Consider the following 25,781-nt stretch of genomic DNA (forward strand, 5'->3'; position numbering starts at 1 on the left):
TTTCTGACTGATAAGTTTCTTTCATGTCATCCATGTGGAATGGATGGCTGTTTGTTACCATTATGCAGTAAAACTGCTTTCATACTAACTTTAGAAGAGCCAATAAAAAGACGCCATTTTTCAGGAATATGCTAAATTTCAAGCTCTTTCCTCTTTCATCAGGCTATTGACATCAGTACAAACGCACAATGAATTTTTCATAGTGAAAAAAGTGGAAAGAGTATTTCGTTTTCTAAACGTAGTAACTTTTGTTTTTTTCCACTAAAAGATTCTACTGTTGCAGTTTAGACCCCAGAAGTTCAGCTTACTGCTTTGATAACTTTAAATCGCGAACTAAATCACTAAGTTCCTGTTATTTAATTAAATGAGGAGATTTCTCATCAGATACAGGAAGAAATTCTTCAACATTCTCTACATCATCTGCCTCATTTTTTGTTTTTCTAGCAATATCGGAATAGCTGTAGTACAGGTACAGATAACTCCTCTCCGGGTGGTATCGGCTTTAGAGCTATGATATATCTGCATATTTCATGAACTCAATTTTTGAATGAAAATCGATACAGCAAACGGCATGGCTCGTCGTTTCTCCTTCAACCATTCAATTAGAGTTACCGAGCATGATATGCAAATAACATGAGGCGCCCAGATTTTATCTTGATCCCCGAGTGTACAATCCAAATAAAATTTATAAGCTGTTTTTATCAATTCAAAAATAAACTTTGTTTGAGATTTAAACGTAACTCTACCACAGACATAAAAATTGTCTGGATGTTTTGAACATCCACGAACTTTTGCAGAAGCCATGTTAACAAATAAAAACGAGAAAAATCACGTTTGTATTGCAAAGAAGTGATGAAAGTATAGCAAAACACTAAAAACACTGTGGAATACAACACAGTATAGACAACTGAAGCTAGATTTTAAGCCGTGTATTAGGCAACAATAGATGTCTGTATGATGTCATCATATAGACATCTGTTGTGATTTATTTTTTCTTTATTAAGCATGTACACTTATTGTTTAAAAGTAAAAATACAGAAACTCTTTTTAATCGTAAGCAGTAGTTGATCAAAATAAGTTTATTATTAAAAAAATGTTACAAATTTACGATTTACGTAAAACCTTTACGTGGTAACACGATTTCAATAGCATATTTGAAATCAGCACCCAAATTACAGTGAGAAAAGTTGTGTAACATTGTTAGATAGAAATTTTGTGTTGACTAGTGATAATTTATTAATGATTGAAAATTGTAGGAAACGTTTTCAAAAAAAATATTCGTTCCTGGTCGGTACTCTGAATTTTGTGTTAACAAGCTTAGCTTTAATATGAATACTGTGTCGAGTATCAGAACAGCTTTCTTGCGTGATCAATCCATTAGTGGTTAAATCAGATTGGACAGAAACTATAATAATTTGTGTATGAGAAAGTAGAAATTAATAAATATAAAATATCTCTTTTTATACCAAATTAGTTTAAGGAGGAAGAATTTAATTTTTTACCTTCTAGTTTTATAACTTCTATAACTGACCGTCAGTGAATAATGTACGGAGAAATTCTGAACTTTGAACGTCTCACACGCGAACTCTGTCCGTTATTTTAAATGCACTTTTGATTACATCATTCGAATATAAACTTACATGTTGGTTTCACAGAGAATTACTTTCTTATTTTACTGCGATAGAGAGTTTGCATATCTCCGATAGCACACTGTACTGTTCGCTTTTTCCTTATTACAATTATCTTATTAGCACAATTCTAACAAGCCGATTCCGGTTTTATCTTTTCATTTAAATACTTTTTATTATTTACTTAATTTTGTTATTATATTGTTTATCTTTATCGTTGTTACAGAATGGCCGCAAATAAAATCAACAACAAGAGTACTGTAAGAAATGATGAAATTCCAAAACCGAATTATACACCTCCTAAACTCCCAGAAGAATTGAAGAGTTTACCCGATCGCATTTCTGAAACTCTAGTCGGGAAAACTATTTTAATAACTGGAGGTTCAGGATTTTTAGGAAAAGTATTGCTTGAAAAAATTCTTCGTAAATGTCCACGTATCAATAAAATTTATGTTCTTATGAGACCTAAGAAAGGAAAAGAACCGAAGCAAAGATTGGAGGATCTCTTTTCTTCTCCGGTAAGTAAATATGTTTATTATTGTTTTCAATAATACTAATAATAATTAATTATTATTTTTTTATTAAGAATAATAAAAACAATAACTTAATAATTAATTGATTTATATGAATGTGTTTTGGAAATAGTTTTGTTCCTCCTCAAAGAATTTCTATCGGTTTTCATTGTTGGCGTTTGTATTGTCGTTTTTTTATTTTTTATGGTTTTGACTCTTTATATTGTTCGAATTTTGCCTTAATCGATTAAAATTGACAATGAACTACAAAAAATATTAATTCTTTGTGGCCGAGTTACACGGAAATAGGACTATTGTCTAACTGGTTTGGAAGAAGTAGGTATACTTATTTTTTTTAGGAAGAAAACGCATTTTTTTGGATTGTACGTTACTGTAACTAGCGGCCCGGAGGTGTATTGAAATGACTATACCAGATTTGTTCCGATAGGTTGTGCGCATATTATTAGAAAGATCTACAATTTCTTTTGTCAGAAATTATTTACATTTTTTTAATTTCCCCAAGCTCGTTTTTTTTCAATCAAAGTAATCTTTATAATATCAAATCATTAAAAAAAATACCTATTGGTAAAAAGTAAGATTACAATAAAGCTGGTCACAGAGTAACTCAAATAAGGCGTAATTTAAGTAAACCTAGAAACTTAATGACCAGTTTCATTGATTAGAGTATAAAAATATGCTTACAAGTAAAGTTTAACAATTTGTTTGGTGGATCTAGTAGAGAGAAAAATGATATTTGGATGTTTGTACCTGGGATAACTTATATGGTTTATTTGTAACCTAGATAGAAATATTTGCGGGTTATAAGATGTTTCTAATAGTTTTTAACATTATCATCACTTGATTTGGCCAGCATTTAAAAAAAATAACACTCAAAATCATTTTTAATTTCCTGGTAACATAACTCCAGAACTATGCTTAAAAAAAAGTAAGGTAATCATTTAAAGAATTGGGTTTCGGATTTTTTGCGTTTTTCGACGTTTCATGACCTAGGGACCTTAAAAAACAAAAATTGGGGTTAAATATTTGTACATAAGTGTACAAATTGGAATTTAATAAATTTTAAATGGATAAACCGATTTTGTTAAAATTTGGGACAGAGACTAGTGTGTATAGGGCAGTTTGTTAATAAGATTGGTGTCATTATCTCCAGGGAATGGGGAAGATAGTTTCTTTGGAGTCAATCTTCTCAAAATTTTGAAAATATAACCCCACGTTATATTAAGCTCAGTACATACATACAAGCTTATCTTACCATTTAAAAAAAAAAAAAAAAATTGCCCCCAAATTCTTTCCTTTCCCCAAAAATCGAAAAAAGTTACCTTTTTATTTACTGCCTTTACTTTTATTCTTTAACCGATTTTTTTATGTCTTCCTAAGCATAGTAGTAGTGGTGCAAGTGGCCCCCCCCCAAAAAAAAACAAAAAAACTTTTGGGGCAATATTGGAGCTGGGGGAACCGATCATAATTTAAAAATATCGAGTTTTTAAACTTTTTTATTGTATAATTATTTTTCCGCTGTATAAGAATATACAAACAGGAATTTCCAGGAAAGTACAACAACTTTGTTGTCAGCTTTGTTTTTTAATGATATCTCGCTCATCTTTCAGGGCTAGGATATCGCAGTGAAGAAGCTATTTTTATCAGTAAGTTTTTATTCTCAAATTAGTAATCTGTAAGCCCTACCTTGTTCTCTACCTTCTGCCACATTCTAATGTTTGCTTATAACTAGGCTGTAGCCTAATCAGAATAGGGTCTTTAGTTTGTAGACTATACGAACTTAATTTTATGTAAAAATATCTAATGATAAAAAAAAAACTTGGACTAATTTGTCAAAAAAATTGTTGTAGTAAAGGTTATAAGCTAGATTGTCTTCTTTTAATTTAGTTTTTTTTTAAGCTTTTGGGACCATAACATTTTTAATAGCGGTAAAATGACAGAAATATGTATGGCATATTTATAATCATTTAGGAAATAAAATCAGTTGTATAAAAAAAGATGATTTTTTTCTTTTCACTTGGTTTTACCTAAATTAAAATAATGTAATTAAATAATTAAAAATGTAATAAAAATGTTTACTAATTTAATTTTCTTAGAGAAAAAATACTTATAATTTTTTTAATAATTGTAGTTCAACCTGAATTGACTGCTTTTTATTCATCGTCCATTAAGCTTACATTGATATTTCAATTATTGTTTGATTATAGACAGATTAATGAGGAATCAATCGATTATGATTAGATAAGTGTTATCACTAATATCGGGAGAGTAATGGATTAACATAATCTGTGTCGGACACTTTTAAAACATCGTTATAGCTATGTTAATAAGAAGAGATTCCTTCAACAGTACTAATTTTTGTTGCAAATAAAAAATAAAATTATATATATTAAACCATTGTTATTACTGCACAACTGTTAAAACATTCTACGTAGAAAAAGAGAAGTGAGAGTTTTTTTTTTTATTAAAGGTTAGTGTTAAATTCAATGATTATCTATTTATCTATTTTACAATACAACATATGAAGGCTATTCACTGTTCTGTTGCACTTTCTCTATATTTCTTTTCTCAACTTCAGATACATAAATCACTGGATATTTTAATTAGCTGCAAGTTAACTCACTGAATTACCGTAATAAAAGTACTATTAATGTTATTTTTTCCAGTTAAAACTGTTTGCCAAGTCAGAAAAAATATCGTAAATTTTCAACAAAAAAAATATCTTTAACGTCAATAAGTTACGCAAATATGTCTGTATTAAAAACATACACACATACACACACACACACTATATATATATATATACTACACACACATCTTTAATTTAGACTAAATCATCTATGAAACAATAACCGGTGATTGGTAGCTACTTTTGTAGATATTTGTACAGCAGCGAAATCTTTGAATAAATAATTCAGCTTTCACTTAGAACAGCGTAATTAATTATTTTACAAACAGCTGTCATATTTTATAAAAGTTGCAACACATCTATTATCTTAAAGAAATAACAGTTGTTATTATTTTTCTTATAGACCATAATCGATCGGATGCGTAGATAGCTTCATTGCCATTTACTTTTTATTACTGCTATCCTATGCGGTCTGTAGAACCTTGCTTCAAATCTATTTCATTGCACAGCTACTGTTAAATATATTAGAGCTGTCCATAAAACGATATTAAATAACGCATACATCATAAATTTTAAATTTGGAGAGGAGATATGTTTTTGGATGAAAAACGAAATTGTTGGATGCTGTCGAAGGTTTTTTCATGAGTAATCTACTTTTCTTTTGACTGTTAATATCACTGATCTTAGTATAACTGGATAGAGGATCCCATATATTGGAACTGGTAAAATTTGAAGCATAAGCTAGCGCCACCAAGCGAGTGACTAGAACTAAATAAAATGAAACGGCACATGCGCACAGGTAAGTGTAAAAGTAAGGATAAAACCACGTTTTAAACCGATGCAGTAGAAGTGTTCTGATTCTGTATTGTCGCGCAAGCGTACAATGGTTTTATTTAGTTCCCAGCCGCTCATTCTGCGACGCTGGAGTACTTTTCAATATTGAGGCACTTAACTGTATTTTACGCCATAATGATCCTCTATCCAGTTATATAGAGGTCAGTGGTTAATATTCTAAAATGCCAAAAACTGTGAAAAATAGTCCTGAGTGTTAATTCAGTTTCCTTTTTTTAAATTTTTTACTTTTCTACAATACTATATTTTCTACAGTTGAGTTTTCTGTAGTTGAGAATTACGTGCGTGTTGGACACATTATGGAAACACGTGAATGCTTCCTTACTATCTTTGATTTTTTATTATTTAAGTGGTTTCACTTAAATGAATTAGTTTATGTTATAAAGCTCCCATATTTTAGACAACTGTTAATCTCGTTTTAGATCTTTTCAAACTACGTCGCGTCTATCTCAATATGATTGATCTGGCACAAAAGATAAAACTGCTTAAGAAACTTACGGATATTACAGTTCTCTTCGCTATAATAAAGCCTATGAAATTCATTAAAGTCAGACTTTTAAATAAATACCCTTATATAAATATGGGATAGCGGAATCTTGCTTATTAGGCGTCTTGGTTAAACTTGACTAGGTAATAATGTTCCCGTTTTTAAACTCTTTCAGTTTAGAAAAAAAAGCTGGAATATTTTGATCATTTGATGAAACATCTATAAAAGTACGATTAATACTTATAGAGAAGTTGTAAAATAGGTAAGTATTTGATCAAATAACAACTTCGTGGCTTTGGAACTTGCTGACTTCTTTATTGTGAAGATTATTATTATACTAAAACGTAGCTGGCTAAATCAAGAAACATGTGGATAGCCAACATTTGGTAACCGACAAACATAAAAAGAAAAAGAATTTCTCTGAGAGTATTGCTAGATGGGTTTAATAAAAGAGCTTTTAGATTTTAGATTTAATAAAAAAGCTTTTAGATTATAATAAACCTTTCAACTTGTCTGTCAGCTGTTATCACCCTTTATTTTCTATCAGTAAACAAAAAAAAACAACAAAAAAAACTATGTACTAATGGTCGATTGATCACATTTCATTTCAAATTGCTCATAACCTTGATGCTACAGTTAACATACAAATATAATGACAAAATGCAAATTAAAATTCACTTATAAGATGTTTTGCAAACAATAAATAAGTAAATAAATTGAATTGTTTCAAGAAGTGAAACAGAAATTGTTGCAAAAACTTTGAAACATTAAATATGTAAATTTGTCTAATAAAACATCAATAATTGCACTTAATTTTTACCACAAAATCACTTAAAATTTTGTGTGCAGTATTAGAAACTTAACAATTAAATTAACAACAATGAACACATGGTGTTAGCATTGACGTATTTGGTAGCACTGCTATTTTTTTTTTTTTTTTTTTTTATAATTGATGTCACATATATATTGCACATATCAAACAGCTCCTTTTTCTCTATTATTTTATATCAACTACTAATTACAAAGCTTTAAATTAATTAATGTTACTTAATTATAAATGTAGTGAAATTACTTAATTTCTTTTTCTTCTTTATAACAAATACATATATTAATGTGGTAAGTTTAAGCCTCTCAAAAACTAAAATGAGCTTGAGTAGTGAAAGGTAAGCAAAAATTAACATTTTGTGTTTCAATTAACATCTTCAAATTTGTTATATTCACTGATGACTGCATACTGTTATCAAGTTTAGAGGGTCTAAAAGACGACCTCTGGTAAAGCCCATCAAGGCTATGAACAGAGAGGTGGTGTGTCCATCACAAGACGGAGTCTTCCCCTATTGGGGTCAGGATGTGTTCTCTGTACTGATTTCACTTATTAGTTCATATTTATGTCATTATTATTTATCCAACTATATTCTAATGATTTAAATTCATTTATTTTTCTCCATTTCATCCTGAACATTCTGGGTTCAAATTTCAGTCAGTTTTGACATTTTCACAATTAATAAAAATTAATCTATTTAGCATTAAATATTTATAATTTTCCATTTTTCCTGCATAATAGAGTTTATTGCATTTAATCACTTCTCTTATTTTAATTGTTAATTTTGTATTATTCCATATAATGTTCTGATTAAGGTTTTTCCTTAACTCTTCCAGACAAGTGCTGGTTTACTTTCATTTATTAACCTCGTAGTTGTACACTTGCTCTTGATGTGATTTATATTAAGCATAATAATAAAACATCTAAAGATTTAATATATTTAGATTTAATCAATCTAAATTAAATTATTTATTTGATTATACATGCTTTCTAAGATTTTATAGTATATTTTCCAATAGATTAGATATTTTCTTTCGGACAAAATTCTTATAAAAAAATTTTGACCGAGTTGGTTATAGCAGAATTTAGCTGAGATATAATTCTTCTTTATTTGGCTGTACAATCTAGTGGGCCTTTCCCTTTGCAATGTTCCTACATGCTACCATGTAAAAATGAGATTCCACCCACCCTTTTCAGCTCGTTTTCTCAAGATTCTTTAAAACTTTATCAGACAATTTCTAGCATGTATCTTCCTTCTCTTTAGTATCTCCCCTTCATTTTTATATTCTGAATTTTCTTTGTCATTAATCATAATGGCTTTGTGTGATGTAGTTATAACAATAATAATAATGATTTTTAAATTAACAAATAGTGTACTGATTTCTTATGAGAGATTAAAAATTTAATTCAATACATTGATGATAAAAGATGGTTCAGCTTTTTGAAAACAAATAAACAAACGTAAGTAGACTAATTCAGTTTTGTTTTTTCTTCAGCTTTTTCACTGTTCTTCGGTATTGTTAGTAGCACCCATTTTAAGAAGTTCATCGACCATAAAGTATTTGATCAAATACTTATTTGATCTGGGTTTTACTTTACGTTTAGTTTTTTGGTTTACATTATTCAAATGCATTGAGTTTATAACATTTTTTGTTATAGACAGCCTTTTAAACTGAGGGTAATATTTTCATGTGTATGTGCTATTTTTATGAAATGATTTCATTTGCTACTTAACAATCTCTTTTGATTAAAGTGGGGTTATATATTTTATATTTGTGGGTGAATGTATGTTTAATATTAAGTGGTTACTGCAGTTTAATTTTTAAATATATGTTCTTATTTATAATTATCAATCTGTACTTTGTTTTTTGTTTTGAAACACCTTCTTTTCCAAAACGCTTTGCAGTTTTGTGCAAATTCTAAATATATAATGTTGACGTTACATATTTTTCTCACTTAAGGAGTGCTTTTGATTTTGTTTTCATTTTACTGTACATTAAAATCTTGTCTATAATTGTAATTCTGAAACAATTAATAAAATATTAGTTAATATGTTTTGCATTGTTTATTCACTGACTATAGTTAAATTATACGTTCTTCCAGAACGATCAAATTGAATTTGTCTGCAACAAATCAAACCATACTGTTTTGTTTTTATACATCTTAATAAACTCTAATCTTATAGTCATTATTAAATATTTATAATGTCTGTGTATGACTTTTTTTTATAACTGAAACATAATATAACATTTTGGGGGGTCTTTAAAAAGTTTTAATTAATTCCCTGAATAAAAAAAAAATAATAATTTTTTGTCACCCATAAATAGCACGTTGAGTGATAAATTAAAAATCCTACTTATTACAATTTTCTTTTTCATAGAATAAATAAAAATTATAACTTTTCTACAAGATTATATTAATAATCCCATTAAGATCAGTGGTAGATCAGTGGTCATCTTGCTGACCACTCAACTGTTCCTCTTTTACCTATCCAATGCCCAGGAAACATTCGGTCCAACCACTGTCGAACTGGAAGTGAATAGTGAACAGCTGCTCCATCTTGCTGAAAGTGAAACATGTCTTCGTTAAGTAACATGTTTCCATTATCATATAACTTATTTTCTAAGGCATGGACTATTAGTGGGTAAATAACTTCATCCAGCAACTGGAAATAATTTTCATTTGCCAAATTCCTATCGATAAATACTGGACCGATTACTTTATCACCGTAAATCCCGGCTGAAACAATTATTTTTTCAGGATGCTGTGTGTTTCTAACATTGAAAACATGAGTATTTACATCTCTCCAATATCAGCAGTTATGTTTATTAACAAAGGCTTTTATAAAGAAGGTGAATTCGTCAGAAAAACAAATATTGCTTGTAAACATCGGATTGGCATCTATTAATTGAATCATTTCTTTACAGAATTCAATCCTTCTGTCAGCATCATCCTCATTTAGTTATTGATGCAGTTGTATTTTATACAGAAAACATTAATTCAATTTTGTTGTAGTTAAAACAGATCCATAAGAAACCCCAGTTTCTCAGGATATTTTACGAATTGAGCTCTGAGGAATTGTTACATTTTTCCAAGATTGCAACCAAAGTTAATTCGTCTAAAACCTTTTGCCATGCACGTTTCTTATTCATGACAGATCCCGTTTCTTGGAATTTTTTCACAGGTTTAACAATGTAGGAGTGTGAAACATTTTTATTTGGATGCCGTTCATTAAACGCTTGGGCAGTTCTCATAGCACATTTATTTTGTTCTCCGTACGTAAACATTGGTTCAGTCCTTTCTTACAGGTTGTAAGTCATTTTATCAAGACAATGAAAGGCCAAGTGGTAGAACAATATCACAAACCAAATGCCAGTTTTAACTAAAGAATACAACAATTTAAATAAAACGTGATGTTGAAATAAATACTTTTTGCCACTAATTACATACAATATGAAAGAAAACTATTTGCAAAAATCTACCATACAACTAAGATCTCAATAATTGGCAAAAAATTATAACCTGCCAGCAAAGAATTAGGTACCTTATTATTGGTTTATTGTATGTTTAATTGATGTTATAATTCTGTGTTTACTGGTACGTTTTTTCAATGTTGGAGAAATCTAAAACCCATATTTTTAACAAGAACGGACGATTTTAGACCTAATGTTTTGGGTCAGTAACACTGTATCCCAACATAACCTAAAAAAAAAAAACATTTTTAATCGTAACTTCAATACCAGTTAACCAATTTTTATTTTATTTGTACCAAATTACTTGCCATTCAAAGGGCCTTCGAATGAGGTGTCACAAGCTACATCGTCACATTTAAAAAAGTAAATTTTCAATCCTTGAAAATTTAGAAAACATTTTTGGACGAAATTTTGTATTGTAATTTAAAAAATAATTTTCACAGTTTTAATCCATAGATTATGATTATTTCAGATGGTTTAAGAAGTAATATCACACAATTTTATAGTTATTTTTGTTGGACTGAAATTTAAAAAAAGTACTACCCCAAATAGTTTTTCGCACCTACCGAGCGAAGGGGTGGCGGATTTTAATTTTTTTTACCAAAATTCATTATATTTTCGGGTTGTTAATTAATGTAATTAAATGTTACCATTTCCATTTAAGATTTTTTTATTGGGGTAGGTGAAGCAGTGAGAGTGGGTTCCACCCCTTTGAAAATAATTTTAAAAAGTTTCCCCTCGAGAATGGTATGCATGCCTGCAAACAAAAATACAATGGGACTAATAGCTGTTGAATAATAAATGTCATAACTTTTCAAACGATCACTCAGTATTTGTATAAAATAGATTATATCAATCTCAATAAAATATATTCATTTATTCAGAAAATTAATTAACATTAAAAAGAAAGAGTCGTATATTTGTTGTAATAATTATAACAGGTACTGACATATTTGGTAACCTTTACATCACATGGCTTGGCTATACATGAGGAACTTTTTGTTTAATAGGTTATTTTTTTAAATCTTCACAAACTGGATAAAAACAGTAATATTTTTGTGTTGTGTGCACACACAAGTAACTTACTTTTATAATCATAATTTTTCACTTCCGGCTCCCTTAAATAACATATTTAATAAGACATTTTGCATAGAGTGACACTAGTCTTAAACTATATTTGAATAAGTCAACTTTATATATTTATTGTGAATTCTAATTAATAATAATTTTAACATTGTTTTCCCATTTCTTTTGTACCATTGTTATTATTAGGCTACATTTTCTACATTTTCCATTGTTTGCTGATGTCTTATTTACATAATATTAGTAGAGTTAAAGGTTAATCAATTGTAGTTAAAGAAAATATTTTTTTAAATATACGCTGTTGCTATGAATAACAGAATTTATGTATTTCTATTTCATCTATTTTTATTATGTTATATCTTACTGTTATTAATATGTGTATGTACACTAATTTCCATGAAGTGACTTGACAAAAGTTAGAAATTACTTCTGAAAATAACCAAGTAACTTTGGAAAGTGAGGAGTGGAGTGTTTTTTTCTTGTCTTATAACATAGCCACACAACAGCATGCCATACTTGCTTAAATGTATCTTTGCAAATGACACTTTTACTCTATTCAGTTCATCACAGGGACTGGCTATATATTATATCATTATTTTCAGAGAGAGCAACTATTATTGGTGGTTGTACATCAGTTGCTTTTCATGGATCACAGCAAAATATGAATATATCCCTTTCTGCTGTGAAACATGTCTTACTTAGACTACTTTAACTCAGCTGGGGACAATATAATGGTCATCAAAGAAAGATTAAAAGAAATTTCCATTAAATTAAGTTAGCTTTATACTTTTTTGGTTTTCAAAATATAATATATCTAAAAAAAATAGAGAAAACTTCTTAACGTAAAATGAGTTATTTAAAATTTAACGGTGTTTTCTTAACTTTTTTAATTTTTGGTAAAAAATAGACTCAAAATAAAATGCAGTAAACTTAGAATTCTGGGAATTTTTTTGAAAAACTATGTATTTAGAAAATAAATAAAGGAATGATTTTTCATTTGTATAAAAACACTGATGTTTTATTTAAAATTTAATCTTAATTATTTTTGTGTGTTGCAAATCACCATTTTTTCAAACACCTGTACACTTTTTATCAGGTGTGATTATACGTTTGATTTTAGAAAGTAAAAATATGAATTTAAGAATTTATCATTTTGATTCCAATTAAAGATATCACAGCATTTTTGTTATTGCTCCCATTTAGATCAACAGTATTTTTCTCTAAATTTCAGTTTTCTATGATACTGGGAACTATTCTTTTATTGTATGTACTGAAGACAGAGAGAGGTTAAAAAACTAAACTTTTCTCAGATTGATAACAACTCTCTTACATTTATATCTCCATTTATATGTTTTGTATTTATTGTGTTTTTATTTGTCTTTCTCTACATAAACCTCTTTTACCAAATAAACTAAATCTGGATTTCTTAATACATGGCTCACAAAGTTAATTTAATTCATTTCTTTTCAAAATTCAACTCAATATTTTTTCGCCTTTTATTCATCTTGATGTTCTCAATTTAAAACTTTATCAATGAATATAGTTTTCAAAATCTACCTTTTCACTACGTTTCAGAAACCTTAATTCTTTTCCTTTCTTGTTTTTCAAATTATCCATGTTCTGCTAACATAAAAACAGTATCCTAGAAATTATGCTTTAATTAAGCAAATAAAATTTTAGCTGTTTTTGCTTCTCACCGATACTAAGATGACCTTGTGTTCATTAAACATGAAGTGTAATTATATATATATATATATATATATATATATATATATATATATAATATTTCTCATGTAATTTTAGATTTTTCTATTATTAAAAATGAACTGTCATTAAAAAATGATTCTCTTTCAAATTAATGGAATTTTTATTTTGAAAGGACCTTACAGAGGTAATTAGCTGCTACAAGAATTATTTCTTTGCCCCTAATTAGAAGTAAGAAAAACTTTAATTAACTTCAAAATGAGTTATTTATAATCTTTAAATTAAAAATGTTATCATATTTTGTCACGCTGATTAACATAGTTCTTTATATAATATTCTGCATTACATAATGTTCAGCAATCAGCAGATGAATATTATAAGCATAGATCCATTTTAGAGGACTAACAAAGAATTTAATTTATTATTTTCTCATCAATCTAACTTTTATAAATCATTTTACAAAGGTGATGTTTAAACAATCTGTCATTGATAAAGCCAAGAATATTGTTTTCATTATGAATTAAATAATTATTAAATCTTCATCAATCATGATTTAGTAGGAACCTTATCTTCCTCAAGATTTCAGCATTCTTCAGGGTCACTATACAACTAATGAATTATCTGGTTCCTACTCCAGACTCATGAGAATATAACAAATGTCAGTCAATTAATAATATAACATAAATATAAAAATTATCAAGTTTTCGCTTTACTCTTTATGCATCATTAAAGAAAAAAAATGTACAACACAGGAATCTAAATCCACATCTATGTTTCTGTTATTGTATAATCTTTCACTTGAGTTATTTTATTTATTTTTTTCAAATTAAATCTTTATCTCAACATGTTTTCACATCCAGCTCCCTGGTGAAGTAGTTAAAATTACTGGATTGTAGTTCTGAGTATAATCCAACCTGGTTGGAAATTTAAAAGAAAAAATAAAGTTATTCATCCATAATACATCTGGTCTTCAGTATAACAGATTCTGACTAGTTTGTTATGCTTTAGGTAGACATGAAAAAAATAAAAATAAAATTGAAACCAGAGAATTGAATGTCCTGAATTTCTCATTTTAATTGGCAGTTTCAGAAATAAGTCATGATTGTTATATGTTTTCAGTTGAATGATTAATGGACTATAAAGGAAACAATAAGAGAAACTAATGTTTCCTTTATAATTTCTTCTATTACTCAACTAACCACCCTTGGGTGTCTTAAAGTATGATTCATACATCACATATATTTTTTTATTTCAATATATGTTATTTCAACATTCCCTTGAAACAACTATTTCAAATATTTTTGCTTATTTTTCTTTTTTAATAACACGTAATTTTGTCATTAAGAAATATAAGTATACTTAATATATATGTCTTGTTCTAGCTCCTCCATGTAAATATTTATAAAAATTTCTTATGACTCTGTAAATCAGTATTCATAGTCATACCATTCTGTATAGATTTTTTTTATTGGAATCTTGAACTAATCACCTTTGCTATCTGTTTCATAACTTCTCTAAGTAAGTATGTATTTAGGCATATGAATTTTTGTAGTTAAATCTGTATGGGATTTAAATCCAGAATCTTATTCAGAAATGAAAGGTCTATTAAATTTATACATATATACTTTTTGTATGAAAATAAAAACATACATAAGACACACACATACACACACACACACACACACACACACACACACACACACACACACACACACACACACACACACACACACACAGAGAGAGAGAGAGAGAGAGAGAGAGAGAGAGAGAGAGAGAGAGACAGACAGACACATATATATATATATATATATATATAAATACACACACACATTTACTTATTTTACTTTAGATTCTTTTGTAGAACTCCTCATAATTTGCCTCCACCTTCTACCAGTTCTGTTTCCATTAATTCTGTCTATATCCAAAGGCTTTCTTAAGGGTTTCTGAGCAATAAGGGATATTATTGTGTGAAGCCATCAACACTATACAAATCATCTTACTTTGAGCAGGGGTTCTTCTGTAGGAATTTATCATAACGTAGCCAAATAAAATCAAATTTTTATGTTGCTGGACACACCTTCAGTCTTATCCACAACAGGGAGGATTTAATTGTTGTATAAACAGATAAATCTTTTAACAAGAGCATCTCTTGTCATTTAATGGTTTCACCAGTTCAAAATTAATATGCCCATAAAGTCAAAATGGCTGTCCATTTACCCTCCCTTTTCTAAAGGGACTTGGAATCAGCTTTGATGTAGTTTTATATGTATATTGTTTGATATACATATCAAACAAAGATATAACATATCGACAAATATATTGTCGCAAAGAGAAACACTAAATAATTGTCCAAAAAAAGTAATAAATCTAAAAGTAGATACACATTTTAATTATTAAAAGATTACTGTTTAATAATCAAAATGAAAATCTCTAAGCTTTTATTATTTTGTAAATGGTTTTGCATTTTTATGTTTCAATTTTAGTTTAATTTTTGATTGAAATTTCACTCAAGTTTCTATTTTATTAATATTTGTCAAAAAAAGAGTTTTGATTCAATCCACGTCAAATAATGTCTTAAATAAATGTCTGAACTGTGTTGTATATTATTTTTAAAAAAATTGTTTTTTAATTGCTGTTGTTCGCTACGGTCATTGCAAACTAATAAGTATGACTACAGCAAGCAATGAACACAAATAGCTTTGTTTAAGTTTAATGATCTATGAGAAGAGGCAATTTATTAAATATGGCTTTGGTCATTGGCTTTTTATTCTTATCTCATGTTCTATAATTTTCAGCAGAATATTATTTGCTGAGATAATCCATGTGTTGAATCATTAGCTTAAAAGGAGTCATAGTTAATTCCAGTATCAGATTTATTTTCACTTACTTATTTTTTTTATATATATATAAAAATGTGTCATCTATTCATAAAGTTTATAAATAAATCACTTTATAATTACAGAACAATAATAAATGTAATGTAGGTATATATATATATATTTTTTTTTTTTTTTGTTTATTCAGATGTCACAAAAAGTACACATCTTCCTGTGTGATTATAAAAGAAAATATTTATTATTAAATTAAAAAGTTCTGTATCATTTAATGCAAAATAATAAACTGAATGATACTAATTGAATTTTTTTTATTCTCTTTTAATATATGACATCATTGTATTCAAAATTGTATTTAATTGTACGTCAATGCTGGTATTATAATGTGTTTATTTGTAAATAATAAAAAAAACCTTGTCAGTTAAAGAAAATAAATTACAGCCACTAATAATGTTTATTCCTTTTATATTAACAAGTCACTGTAAATAATTAATTTCTTTAAAATAACTATTACCTGCTTTAGTAGGAATTTTTATCATTAAACAATATAGTGCTTTATTCAGAAGTTTATAATACAAAATCATGAATAAAAAGATCTTCATAAATAAACAATTTCAATTACTAATTAAAATTTACTTTTTGTTTGAGAAGTATAAAAATTAAAATTAAATTTTAATGTTATTTATCAGAACCATGTATTCTGATTTGTGAAAGGTCTTTCAAAAGATTCCAATACACTAACTATTCTGTTGACAGTTTTACTTGTTCATGATCATCTGAACAATTATAATAGAAATGTTGCTTCATGTTTTAATTAACTAAATACGATGGTTAAGGGATATGTTATCATCTTGGATGCTGAAACGAAATACCTGGTCATCTGGCTGGACCAACGGTCCTCTTTCTTCACACACATCCACCAGGTTGCACAGCAGGCTGAGAGTACTGTTCGGAGTCTGAGCAGACTACTTGGCAATGTTACAGGCCCCAGATCATCTAAGCATAGGATATACTCCCACATCATGTCCTCTATCCTATTATGTGGAGTGCTGGTATGGTGCAAGGCCTTAAATGCAGCAAGAAATCTGCACCTGCTGGAGAGTATGTAGAGGTGGATGGCATTAAGGATCTGCGCTATGTACAGGACCATCTCCACTGAAGCAGCCTTCCTTGTCGCTGGGACGCCACTTGTTGGGTTGCTAACGCAGATGAGATGTGAAATAAACACAGGAACAGACAGGCAGGCTGCTATGATGTTCTATTGGAGAGGTGACATGCACACCACTATGACAGGCACTTGGACTCGACGATTGCTTCTGGAAGTGGGCCTTGGATCACTAGGATAGGAGCTTTCCGTCCAGCTGCAAGAGGTCAGTGTCTAATAGTTGTCACATGTAAATCTGTTCCACTGGCTGCTAATTCTTGATTTAAGTCCACAGCAGTTAATTTTGGATCAAGTTTACTTTTCTCACTCATAACTGATCCTGTGTTGGAGTAGTTCTTCTTTTACAGCCACATTTTCCTTTCCTTTGAGGTGAAAAGGAACCAATTTCTTTTAATTGTTTTAAATTAGCATTCACTGTCCCTAGTCCAGCACCACACTCAAAAGTTATTTGTTGTTATGTCATACTGGTATACTCAGGAAGAGAAACAGTTTTTGAACACTTTCTTGGAGTTACGAGTATGTCTATTGTTATACATTCAAGACACAAAACAAAAAATATGATTATTATTTTTTATGAGCTCAACAACAAACTCACGCAATTTTTGACAGGCCATGGCTGCTTCTGGCAGTAATTGTTCCACTGCAGAAAAGTGAACAACAGCTTGTGCCCATACTGAGGGGAGCTGGATGATGCAGAACATGTGGTTTTCCACTGCCATAGATGGGAGGACATGTGGAGGGACTATGCTCAGTTCAGCCTTTTGACGCCTGAGACCGTCATTTAGAGGATACTAGGGGATGAGTGGATATGGAACATCATCTCCCGCCTTGCGGGCAAAATTATCCATCGCAAGGCATCAGGGGTGTAGGTTGGAGGGCTGCTCGTACGTGGAGCCGGCAGTAGTCTGCACTTGTGGGTTGTCGTTCATTCAGTGATGAGGCGTGCGAGACTCCTTAAGATCTACACTTACCCGGCCTTTCTGCAGGCCTATTACTGTATCCTGTGATGTCAGCAGCATGTCCCAAGTAATAGCTTCATGGCAGGTATCGGGCCATGTTGTTTTTAGGAGGAGGTTTTTTAGTGAGTCCCTGAGTTTTCGGTGGGAAACCTCATACACCTAGTAGTATGGGCTGCTGGGTGTCTGACAGCAGATTTTCTTCCTTCTGCAGAAAGAAAAAAAAAGACCAGTTTCTTAATTATAATCATTCCTAGTTGTCAGGCAGTTAAAGTAAAGCATTTCAATACTAACTGTAGATCTATTGTACAGTAGCGTGCAAATTAATCCAAAAACAAATGTTTATTTAATAAAAAGTAACTTTATTTTTAAAAAATCATACCTGTATATTGTGAATTTCTAGTAATTAATATGTTCTTCTTTATTCTTAATCACTTCACATACATGATTTGACATCGATTCAACAAGTGTTCTATACATTTTTTTTTTTATTTCTTTATCATGAAACCATACTGATATTATTGTTTACATGAGGCCAATTTTTGTTGTTAAATTCATTTTTAAGAGTCGTTTTTTGACTATTGCCCAAAGATTTTCAGTTGGGTTTAAGTCTGGAGAGTTGCCTGGCCATGTGAACACTTTATTGTTTCATTCTTCAAAAAATTTGTCCACTTTTTTGGCAGTATGGCATAGTGCCAAAACTTGTTGGACATTCCGTTGCTTTGAAAGAATTTATTTTGAAGGTGTATCATTATCCAGCACCACACTCAAAAGTTATTTGTTGTTATGTCATACTGGTATACTCAGGAAGAGAAACAGTTTTTGAACACTTTCTTGGAGTTACGAGTATGTCTATTGTTATACATTCAAGACACAAAACAAAAAAATATGATTTTGTAATAAAAAGTGAAATGAACTTTCACAAAACACTATTTATAACATGAAGATTGCTAAATAGCCAAAGAGCAAAATCTAACATTAGTTTAAACTTAGTACTTAGTACATTATGTACTTTTAAATGAAAGTAAATGCTTTCATTTTTTAAACAAAAATGCTAGTCTAAATAACAAAATTTTTATAACACTGGTATTTATAAATGTACAAGTACAAGAAATGGAAATTAGAATTAATTATAATGAAATAATTTTTAAACTTATTTACTTAATTTTTTAGGTCCAATTCTTGATTGCTGAATCTTTTTTTAATCTCTTGGTTTTACATTTCATATTTCCTAGCATCTTAAATCATTAACAATTCCTTAATTTCTTTATTTAAATTACTGTATGAAGGGTAATACTGCCATCTGTGAAAAAGAAATTAGTTACTCACAGGATTACATCAGTAAGGGATAGTTGACTGAAAGAACTGGTGAAGATGTTATGATGTTTAACAATAGTGGGGCATAATGTTTAGCATCAGACTTTGTAACTTTTCTCCAAAATAACAACTTTAACAAAAATCGGATTAATCCTCTATGAGGTGTGCTTGGATATATCCAGAACAAATAGGAGAAATTTGTCCAGTGAACTGAATCTAAACAAAGTTCACAGCTTCATTTATAATTGAATTACACCTCACTATCACATCAAGAATTGTAACTCAGGTCCTAGTCCCACCACAGGTGATCCCTTGACAGTCAACAATGAAAGGCCTTTTAAGGAATATTTCACCAGCTGAACCAAGCAACACCAGAGTTCAGAGAAGGCAGCATTCGGATACATTGGGCTGCCACTTAGAAGATAACATGTTATCGGAAGCATTGGAATGCCCCAACAATACAACATGAACAAGAAAAATACAAAGTCCAAAAGCAAATCACCTACATTTCCACACACAATGTAAACTCACTCACTCATGCAGACTGGTAAACAAAAAATAATAACTGGCCTAATGGACCAGTACAATATTCTCATCATGGGTCTGCAGGAAATAAGAAACAACCCCCCCCCCTGGAACACTTATTTAGTGAGTCAAATGGTATCACTTTTAACAGGTTTTTCATGATTTTTGAGAGGTTATAACTTTTTTATTAGTACAATACACAGGAAACTTTTTTATTTGACATAAACATCTACAAAAACATTGTAAGTTATACAAATTTGAGATTTTTATCACCAACCAGATTTTTATCCAGCATCAGAGTTATTTGAAACCAAAATTTGAATTTAAAAAAAAATAATTTTTAAAAGTTTAGGGATAAGTATATCACCATTAATATTATTTATGGTAAAACTACTAAGATATATCTACATATAAAAAAATAATTCAAACTGTGTATGCTATCCCTGCCTGTAGAAAAAAATTACGAAAAATGAAATTTCACCATTTTTCATTTTCAACTTTATTGGTAATTTTCTCATAGAAAAAAAGAGAGATAGGTAAATAAAACACTGGACCAGTCATTTACCTTGAGAAAATATGATTAAATTGCTTTTTGTTTCATCTCTCCAGGACCAATAATTTTTTATTTATGTTTTCTTTTTTGTAAACCATTAAAATCACAGAAATAGGTGTGCACACCATAACAAAAATGGCCGCCACAGGTAAACTGCTTAAATAAAATATTTAAAAAAAATAGTTTTAAGGTCCTGAGACATGTTAATTAGATAAGGTTAAGTGGGTAAGTTTTAATATTTTTGAATTGGCACCCTTGATCACTTCAAATGGATTGACCCAAACATGAATACAAGAAGATCTACAGCGTAAAAGTCCTTCAAGGAATAGACACAGGCTCGGATCACTATGTAGTCAAAATTAAAATTAAATTTACTCTCCAAACAAAAGCAACAAAACCAAGCCCCTAATACTAAAAGAAAAATGGACCCTACTCAGTTAATCAAGAATGAAGATTACCAAAAAGCAACCAAAAAAATAATAATCAAGGATAAACTCGAAGATCTAATCAGCAACCTTAAACAAATGGCAAAAGAATTAACCCCCAATAAAATCCCATTAAAAACATCAATGGTGAAACAATGAATGTGACGAAACAGTGGAGAAAAGACATCAAGCATGGCTATTTCACCAATCTCAAAAATCAGAAACATCCTTCCACATTGTAGTAAAACAAAGAAAAGAAACATGTGAACTTTAAGGAGAATAAAAAGATTACTCAATAAAGATACACTGAAGTCAATAAAAGAAGAATTCAATAAAACACAGTCAAGAGACTACTACAAAATCTTCAAAGATCAGCTTCAAAAATACAAACCTCCAACCCTACTAAAGAATGAAAATGGTAAACTGGGCCAAACAATAAAGACAACATGGAAATTCTAGCCAAATATTTCAACAAACTCCTAATTGCGAAGAACTGACAGAACTCCTAAACTTCAACACCAACACCCCAATAACAAAAACACCAGAAAATATCAACCCTCCCACGATAAAAGAAGTCTATCAAGCATTGGGTGAAATGAAGAATTACATATCAGCAGAGAAGATCAGACTTTTGTAGAGATCTGGAAACATGCAGGATAATCAGCAAAAATTGCCCTTCATCAACAGCTTGTCAACATCTGGATCAAAGAAGAACTATCAGAACACTGGACAACAGCCCTCATCCATCTGCTACACAAAAGAGGGAACAAAACTGACCCTAACAATTGCAGAAGAATTTTACTCCTAGACACAACATACAAAATTCTTTCAAGAATCATCCTCAACAGGATTGGTTCACGACTCAAGAAAGACCTAGAAGAATATCAGGGAGGTTTCAGACCCTGGGGGAACTGTGTAGACCAGATCATGAGTCTCAAGCTAATAATGGATTACAGCAGGAAAAGAAACAGAGACATTATGATATTTGTTGATTTCAAGAAAGCTTATGACTGCTCCACAGAGAATCCCTACTAAAAATTCTAAGACACCTTGGACTACATACTAAATTAATAAACATAATAAAACTTACCCTCAAAAACACTAAGTCGAAGGTAAAATTCAGAGGCGAGCTCTTGGAACCATTTGAAATCAAAACAGGACTACATTAAGGCGATGTGCTCTCATCGTTATTATTCAACTATGCTCTAGAAATGGTAATGAGAGAATGGCTCAAAAAATGTCCCCCAAAAGTAAAAATAAGCCAAAAAATCAAAACATACTGTCTTGGTTTCACTGACGACTTGATACTGTTAGCAATGACATTGACAAAGCTAAATCACAGATATTAGAACTATTAAAACAGACTCTAGAAAATCAAAAAATAATTGGAAGAACCTGCATCAGTAAAAGTATCAGAAAGATGGACAGTGGTGGATTGTGCCCAATAAAGTCGTGTACAAAGAGTTAGAACCCATCACTGATACCATGCACATTTTAGGAGATGAGGATTCTTTGACATCATGAGGATGCAAGATTCAAGACTTCTGAAACAGCTAGTGCGGTACAATCTCAACTCAAAATACACAAAGACAGGATGTAGATGTATCAGAGAAATAAGAGAGGATCAGAAGGAAATTGGCCATATACAGGAGATACCACAGATAAGAAAATTAAGAAAAACACTCACTTTGCACTCAAAAGAAAAACCTCACAACACGAACATTTTCAACACTAGAAAGGGCACAAAGATTGGAACGTATGAAAAAGTAGTGGGAGGACTGCAAGGCCCAAACAGTCTCATCAAAGAGACTTCGATAATGGACTGACTAAAGTGATCCTATGTGGTCATAAAAGATAATAATAATAATAATAATAATGATAGTGGAAAGTCAGGAAACTTATAAATGTGAAATTATTTCTGAAGTAATCCTTTTCTTTTGTTCTTATTATAAAGTGTTTCATCTTATGTAAATATAATTTACTTCTATTATGGAAGCAAGGATGTTGGAGGGTGCTGTAGCCTCCTATGAATTACAGGAATGGGCTTCACCCTTTACTGCAAAGTAATTCTAATAATCTGGTTGATTATAATAAAGACTCAGATATTTATGTGATGTGGATCCTAGGACTGTGTTCCAACCTGTTAAAGGGATTAATAATTATCGAAACCAAGATCCCAATGAAAAGATGTGTTCATTTTACTTATCTAGCTGTGATGCATATACTTTTGCTCTGGAATGGGTCTAAAGTCAGATTTTTGAGTCTACTTCAAATGTAATACTTCATGTTTAATGGTTGCTGAAGGAAACTGGAAAAAATTCATGCTTTCTTGTTTTTCAATTAATTTTTTTTTATATATGAAATAAATATTTTTTTCCTGTGTAATATACTAAAAAAAATGTTTTCCTTTATAAGCAATACATTACCATGACAGAGGAGTTAAAGTAAAACTATAAAAAACTTTCTAGAAGCACATTCCAAAAATTTAAAATTTTATATATACATATTTAAACTTTTGAAGTTTTATAGTGCAAATGGTAAAGCCCTGGGGCTAGGGATACATCCATGGACAAGGTGATACATTTACTTCATCTCTACATAAAATTAAGAGCTGTTAAAGTGTTATTCATAATATATTTAAACTGAAACAATATATTATGTAGCAAATCCAACTAACAAAACTGTTGGTTGGAGAACTAAACCTGTTCAAATCTAATATAAATAGTATAATTTCTTCTGATGACTAATGGATGATATTTTCAAAAACAAAACATGTTAATTAGTTAAAAAAAGCATACCATAATATCATTAATTTTACTTTATAATAAACAAATTTTATTACTGTACTTATTTTTAAATAAGTACGTCTATTACATTAAATATGTTTGATCATTGATATAAGATGAATACTATTTTCTTTTTATATTTAATGATTTAATAAATACAAGCAACAATTTAATAATCACCAGAACAATTAAAAAAATACAAAAAAAACATGTTGGTATGACAGAACATATGCTTTAAATGAGAAGTAAAGGACTTATTTATTCATATATTTTTAATAATTTATGCTGTATTATATCAAGTAAGACCTAACCATATTCATATAGTGAATGTGATGGCACTGCTTTTTATTATACTATTTTTCTCTAGCACAAAGTAAAAAGACAGAGGGCTGCTGCAATATTATGTATTATCATATTATACATTTGTTATTGTAATTTAATTATATGTATATATCTATAGAGAAATTTTTGTTTTTTCGCTTGCCTACTAATTTCTTCCTAGTTTTTGTTTTTCTTTTATTTTTAAAATGATTTTACAAATATGTTTAAAGGATAAAAACTGTAAAAGCCACATATACTCTAATAAGTTAAATTAGTTTGATTTTTATTGGCTTACTTTTTAAGTAATTGTCACTCATATTGTTCAATAAGAAATTCTGAGACAAATTGGCACAGTGAGGGGAAAGGATGTTGACTGTGTATGTAAAATATTTCTGGTTAGAAATAAATGTAAACATTTTTTTTTATCTACAAACCAATAGCGATAATAAAATACAATAATAGTGATGCAACTATATAAATAAAATTTTTACAAAATATAATATTAATTTTGAAGATTTAACTGAAAAATAATTGAGTATATAATTAAATATACATTAAATGAGTATGTTTAAAATTCAAGTTTATTTAATTAGTATATTTAAAAATCCAATAAAAAAATAATATTATTTTTGAATACACATTGTATTTCTACAGCTTTGTAGACTTATGGTACACAGGCATTTATATTCTTTATGTGTGTGTGGTATGTGTATCTGTAAGTTATTATATTTTAGGATTACCAGGTTAGTTTATGTCTGGTTATCAGAAACCAACAACAGAATAGTGGTAACATCAAGAAATCAAGAACATTAAAATGTAACTGACCTGGATTATTTATTGTTAAATTATATATTGGGTAAAAATGCTTTGAAATTTCTTATTTTCAATCCTTTGAAATTTTTTAAATATTTGCAATAAAGTATGTCATATTTTAACTCATCATTACTGTACAAGAGGTCCATTTTTATTTTTTTACATTATTTACCTCATTCTATGAATAGCAGTGATTAAAGTACTGTTCAAAAGATTAAAAGCAATACTATCATTAGGTGTTCTGAAATATAAACTATTTTTCTCAATTTCAAGCTGCTTCTACTGCTTCTTGATTTCTTTCCCTTCTAAATTACTCCTTTTATCCTTTCAAAATGTAAGATTAGTTAATATCAATTTATAATTTAATAATACATATATATATATTTTTTTTTTTTTTAGTTATTTGACCTACTCAAATCTCAACGTGGAACAAATGTGATTGACAATGTGTGCGCTGTAACAGGGGACGTTCAGCAACTGGATCTAGGTCTGAGTTCTGAAGACAGGAAAATGCTTGAAGAGACTGTAGAAATTGTTTATCATGGTGCAGCTACAATTAGATTTGATGAACCATTACGTAAAGCCGTATTATTAAATACTAGAGGAACTAAGTTGATGTTAGAATTGGCAAAGTCAATGAAAAAGTTACAGGTAATTTTAATTTTTTTTTAAATTTATGTTAAGTAATAAAACAGGATGAGAGTGAAGTTATATAGGGAAGATTATTAGGTAACAGTGATCCAGTAGAAAGATAGGAACAACTTCAGAAAAAGAATAATTAATGGAATGAGCACCATCTCACTACATAAATATCTTCTACAGCTAATCTTCTACTCCTGTTGACATAGCTTGCTGTAATGAAAACTCCTCTTTGATT

At 29.6% G+C, this 25,781-nt stretch overlaps 2 protein-coding genes across 4 annotated transcripts in view; both read left to right on the forward strand.

Annotated features, from left to right (window-relative positions):
- Positions 1-25,781, forward strand: part of Asator (tau-tubulin kinase asator) — a 492,107-nt gene that overhangs the window by 141,184 nt on the left and 325,142 nt on the right. The window lies entirely within an intron of this gene.
- The window catches only part of LOC142323274 (fatty acyl-CoA reductase 1), a 94,093-nt gene that overhangs the window by 48,607 nt on the left and 19,705 nt on the right, over positions 1-25,781 (forward strand). For all 3 annotated transcript variants that reach the window (XM_075362707.1, XM_075362706.1, XM_075362708.1), the window contains exons 2-3: positions 1,855-2,146; positions 25,304-25,555. In XM_075362707.1, coding sequence (XP_075218822.1) covers positions 1,856-2,146; positions 25,304-25,555 — 543 coding nt within the window. In that variant the 5' untranslated portion in view covers position 1,855. The remainder of the gene's footprint in view (positions 1-1,854; positions 2,147-25,303; positions 25,556-25,781) is intronic.

The sequence above is a fragment of the Lycorma delicatula genome, chromosome 4, assembly GCF_047948215.1.
Source record: "Lycorma delicatula isolate Av1 chromosome 4, ASM4794821v1, whole genome shotgun sequence".
Taxonomy (NCBI): domain Eukaryota; kingdom Metazoa; phylum Arthropoda; class Insecta; order Hemiptera; family Fulgoridae; genus Lycorma; species Lycorma delicatula.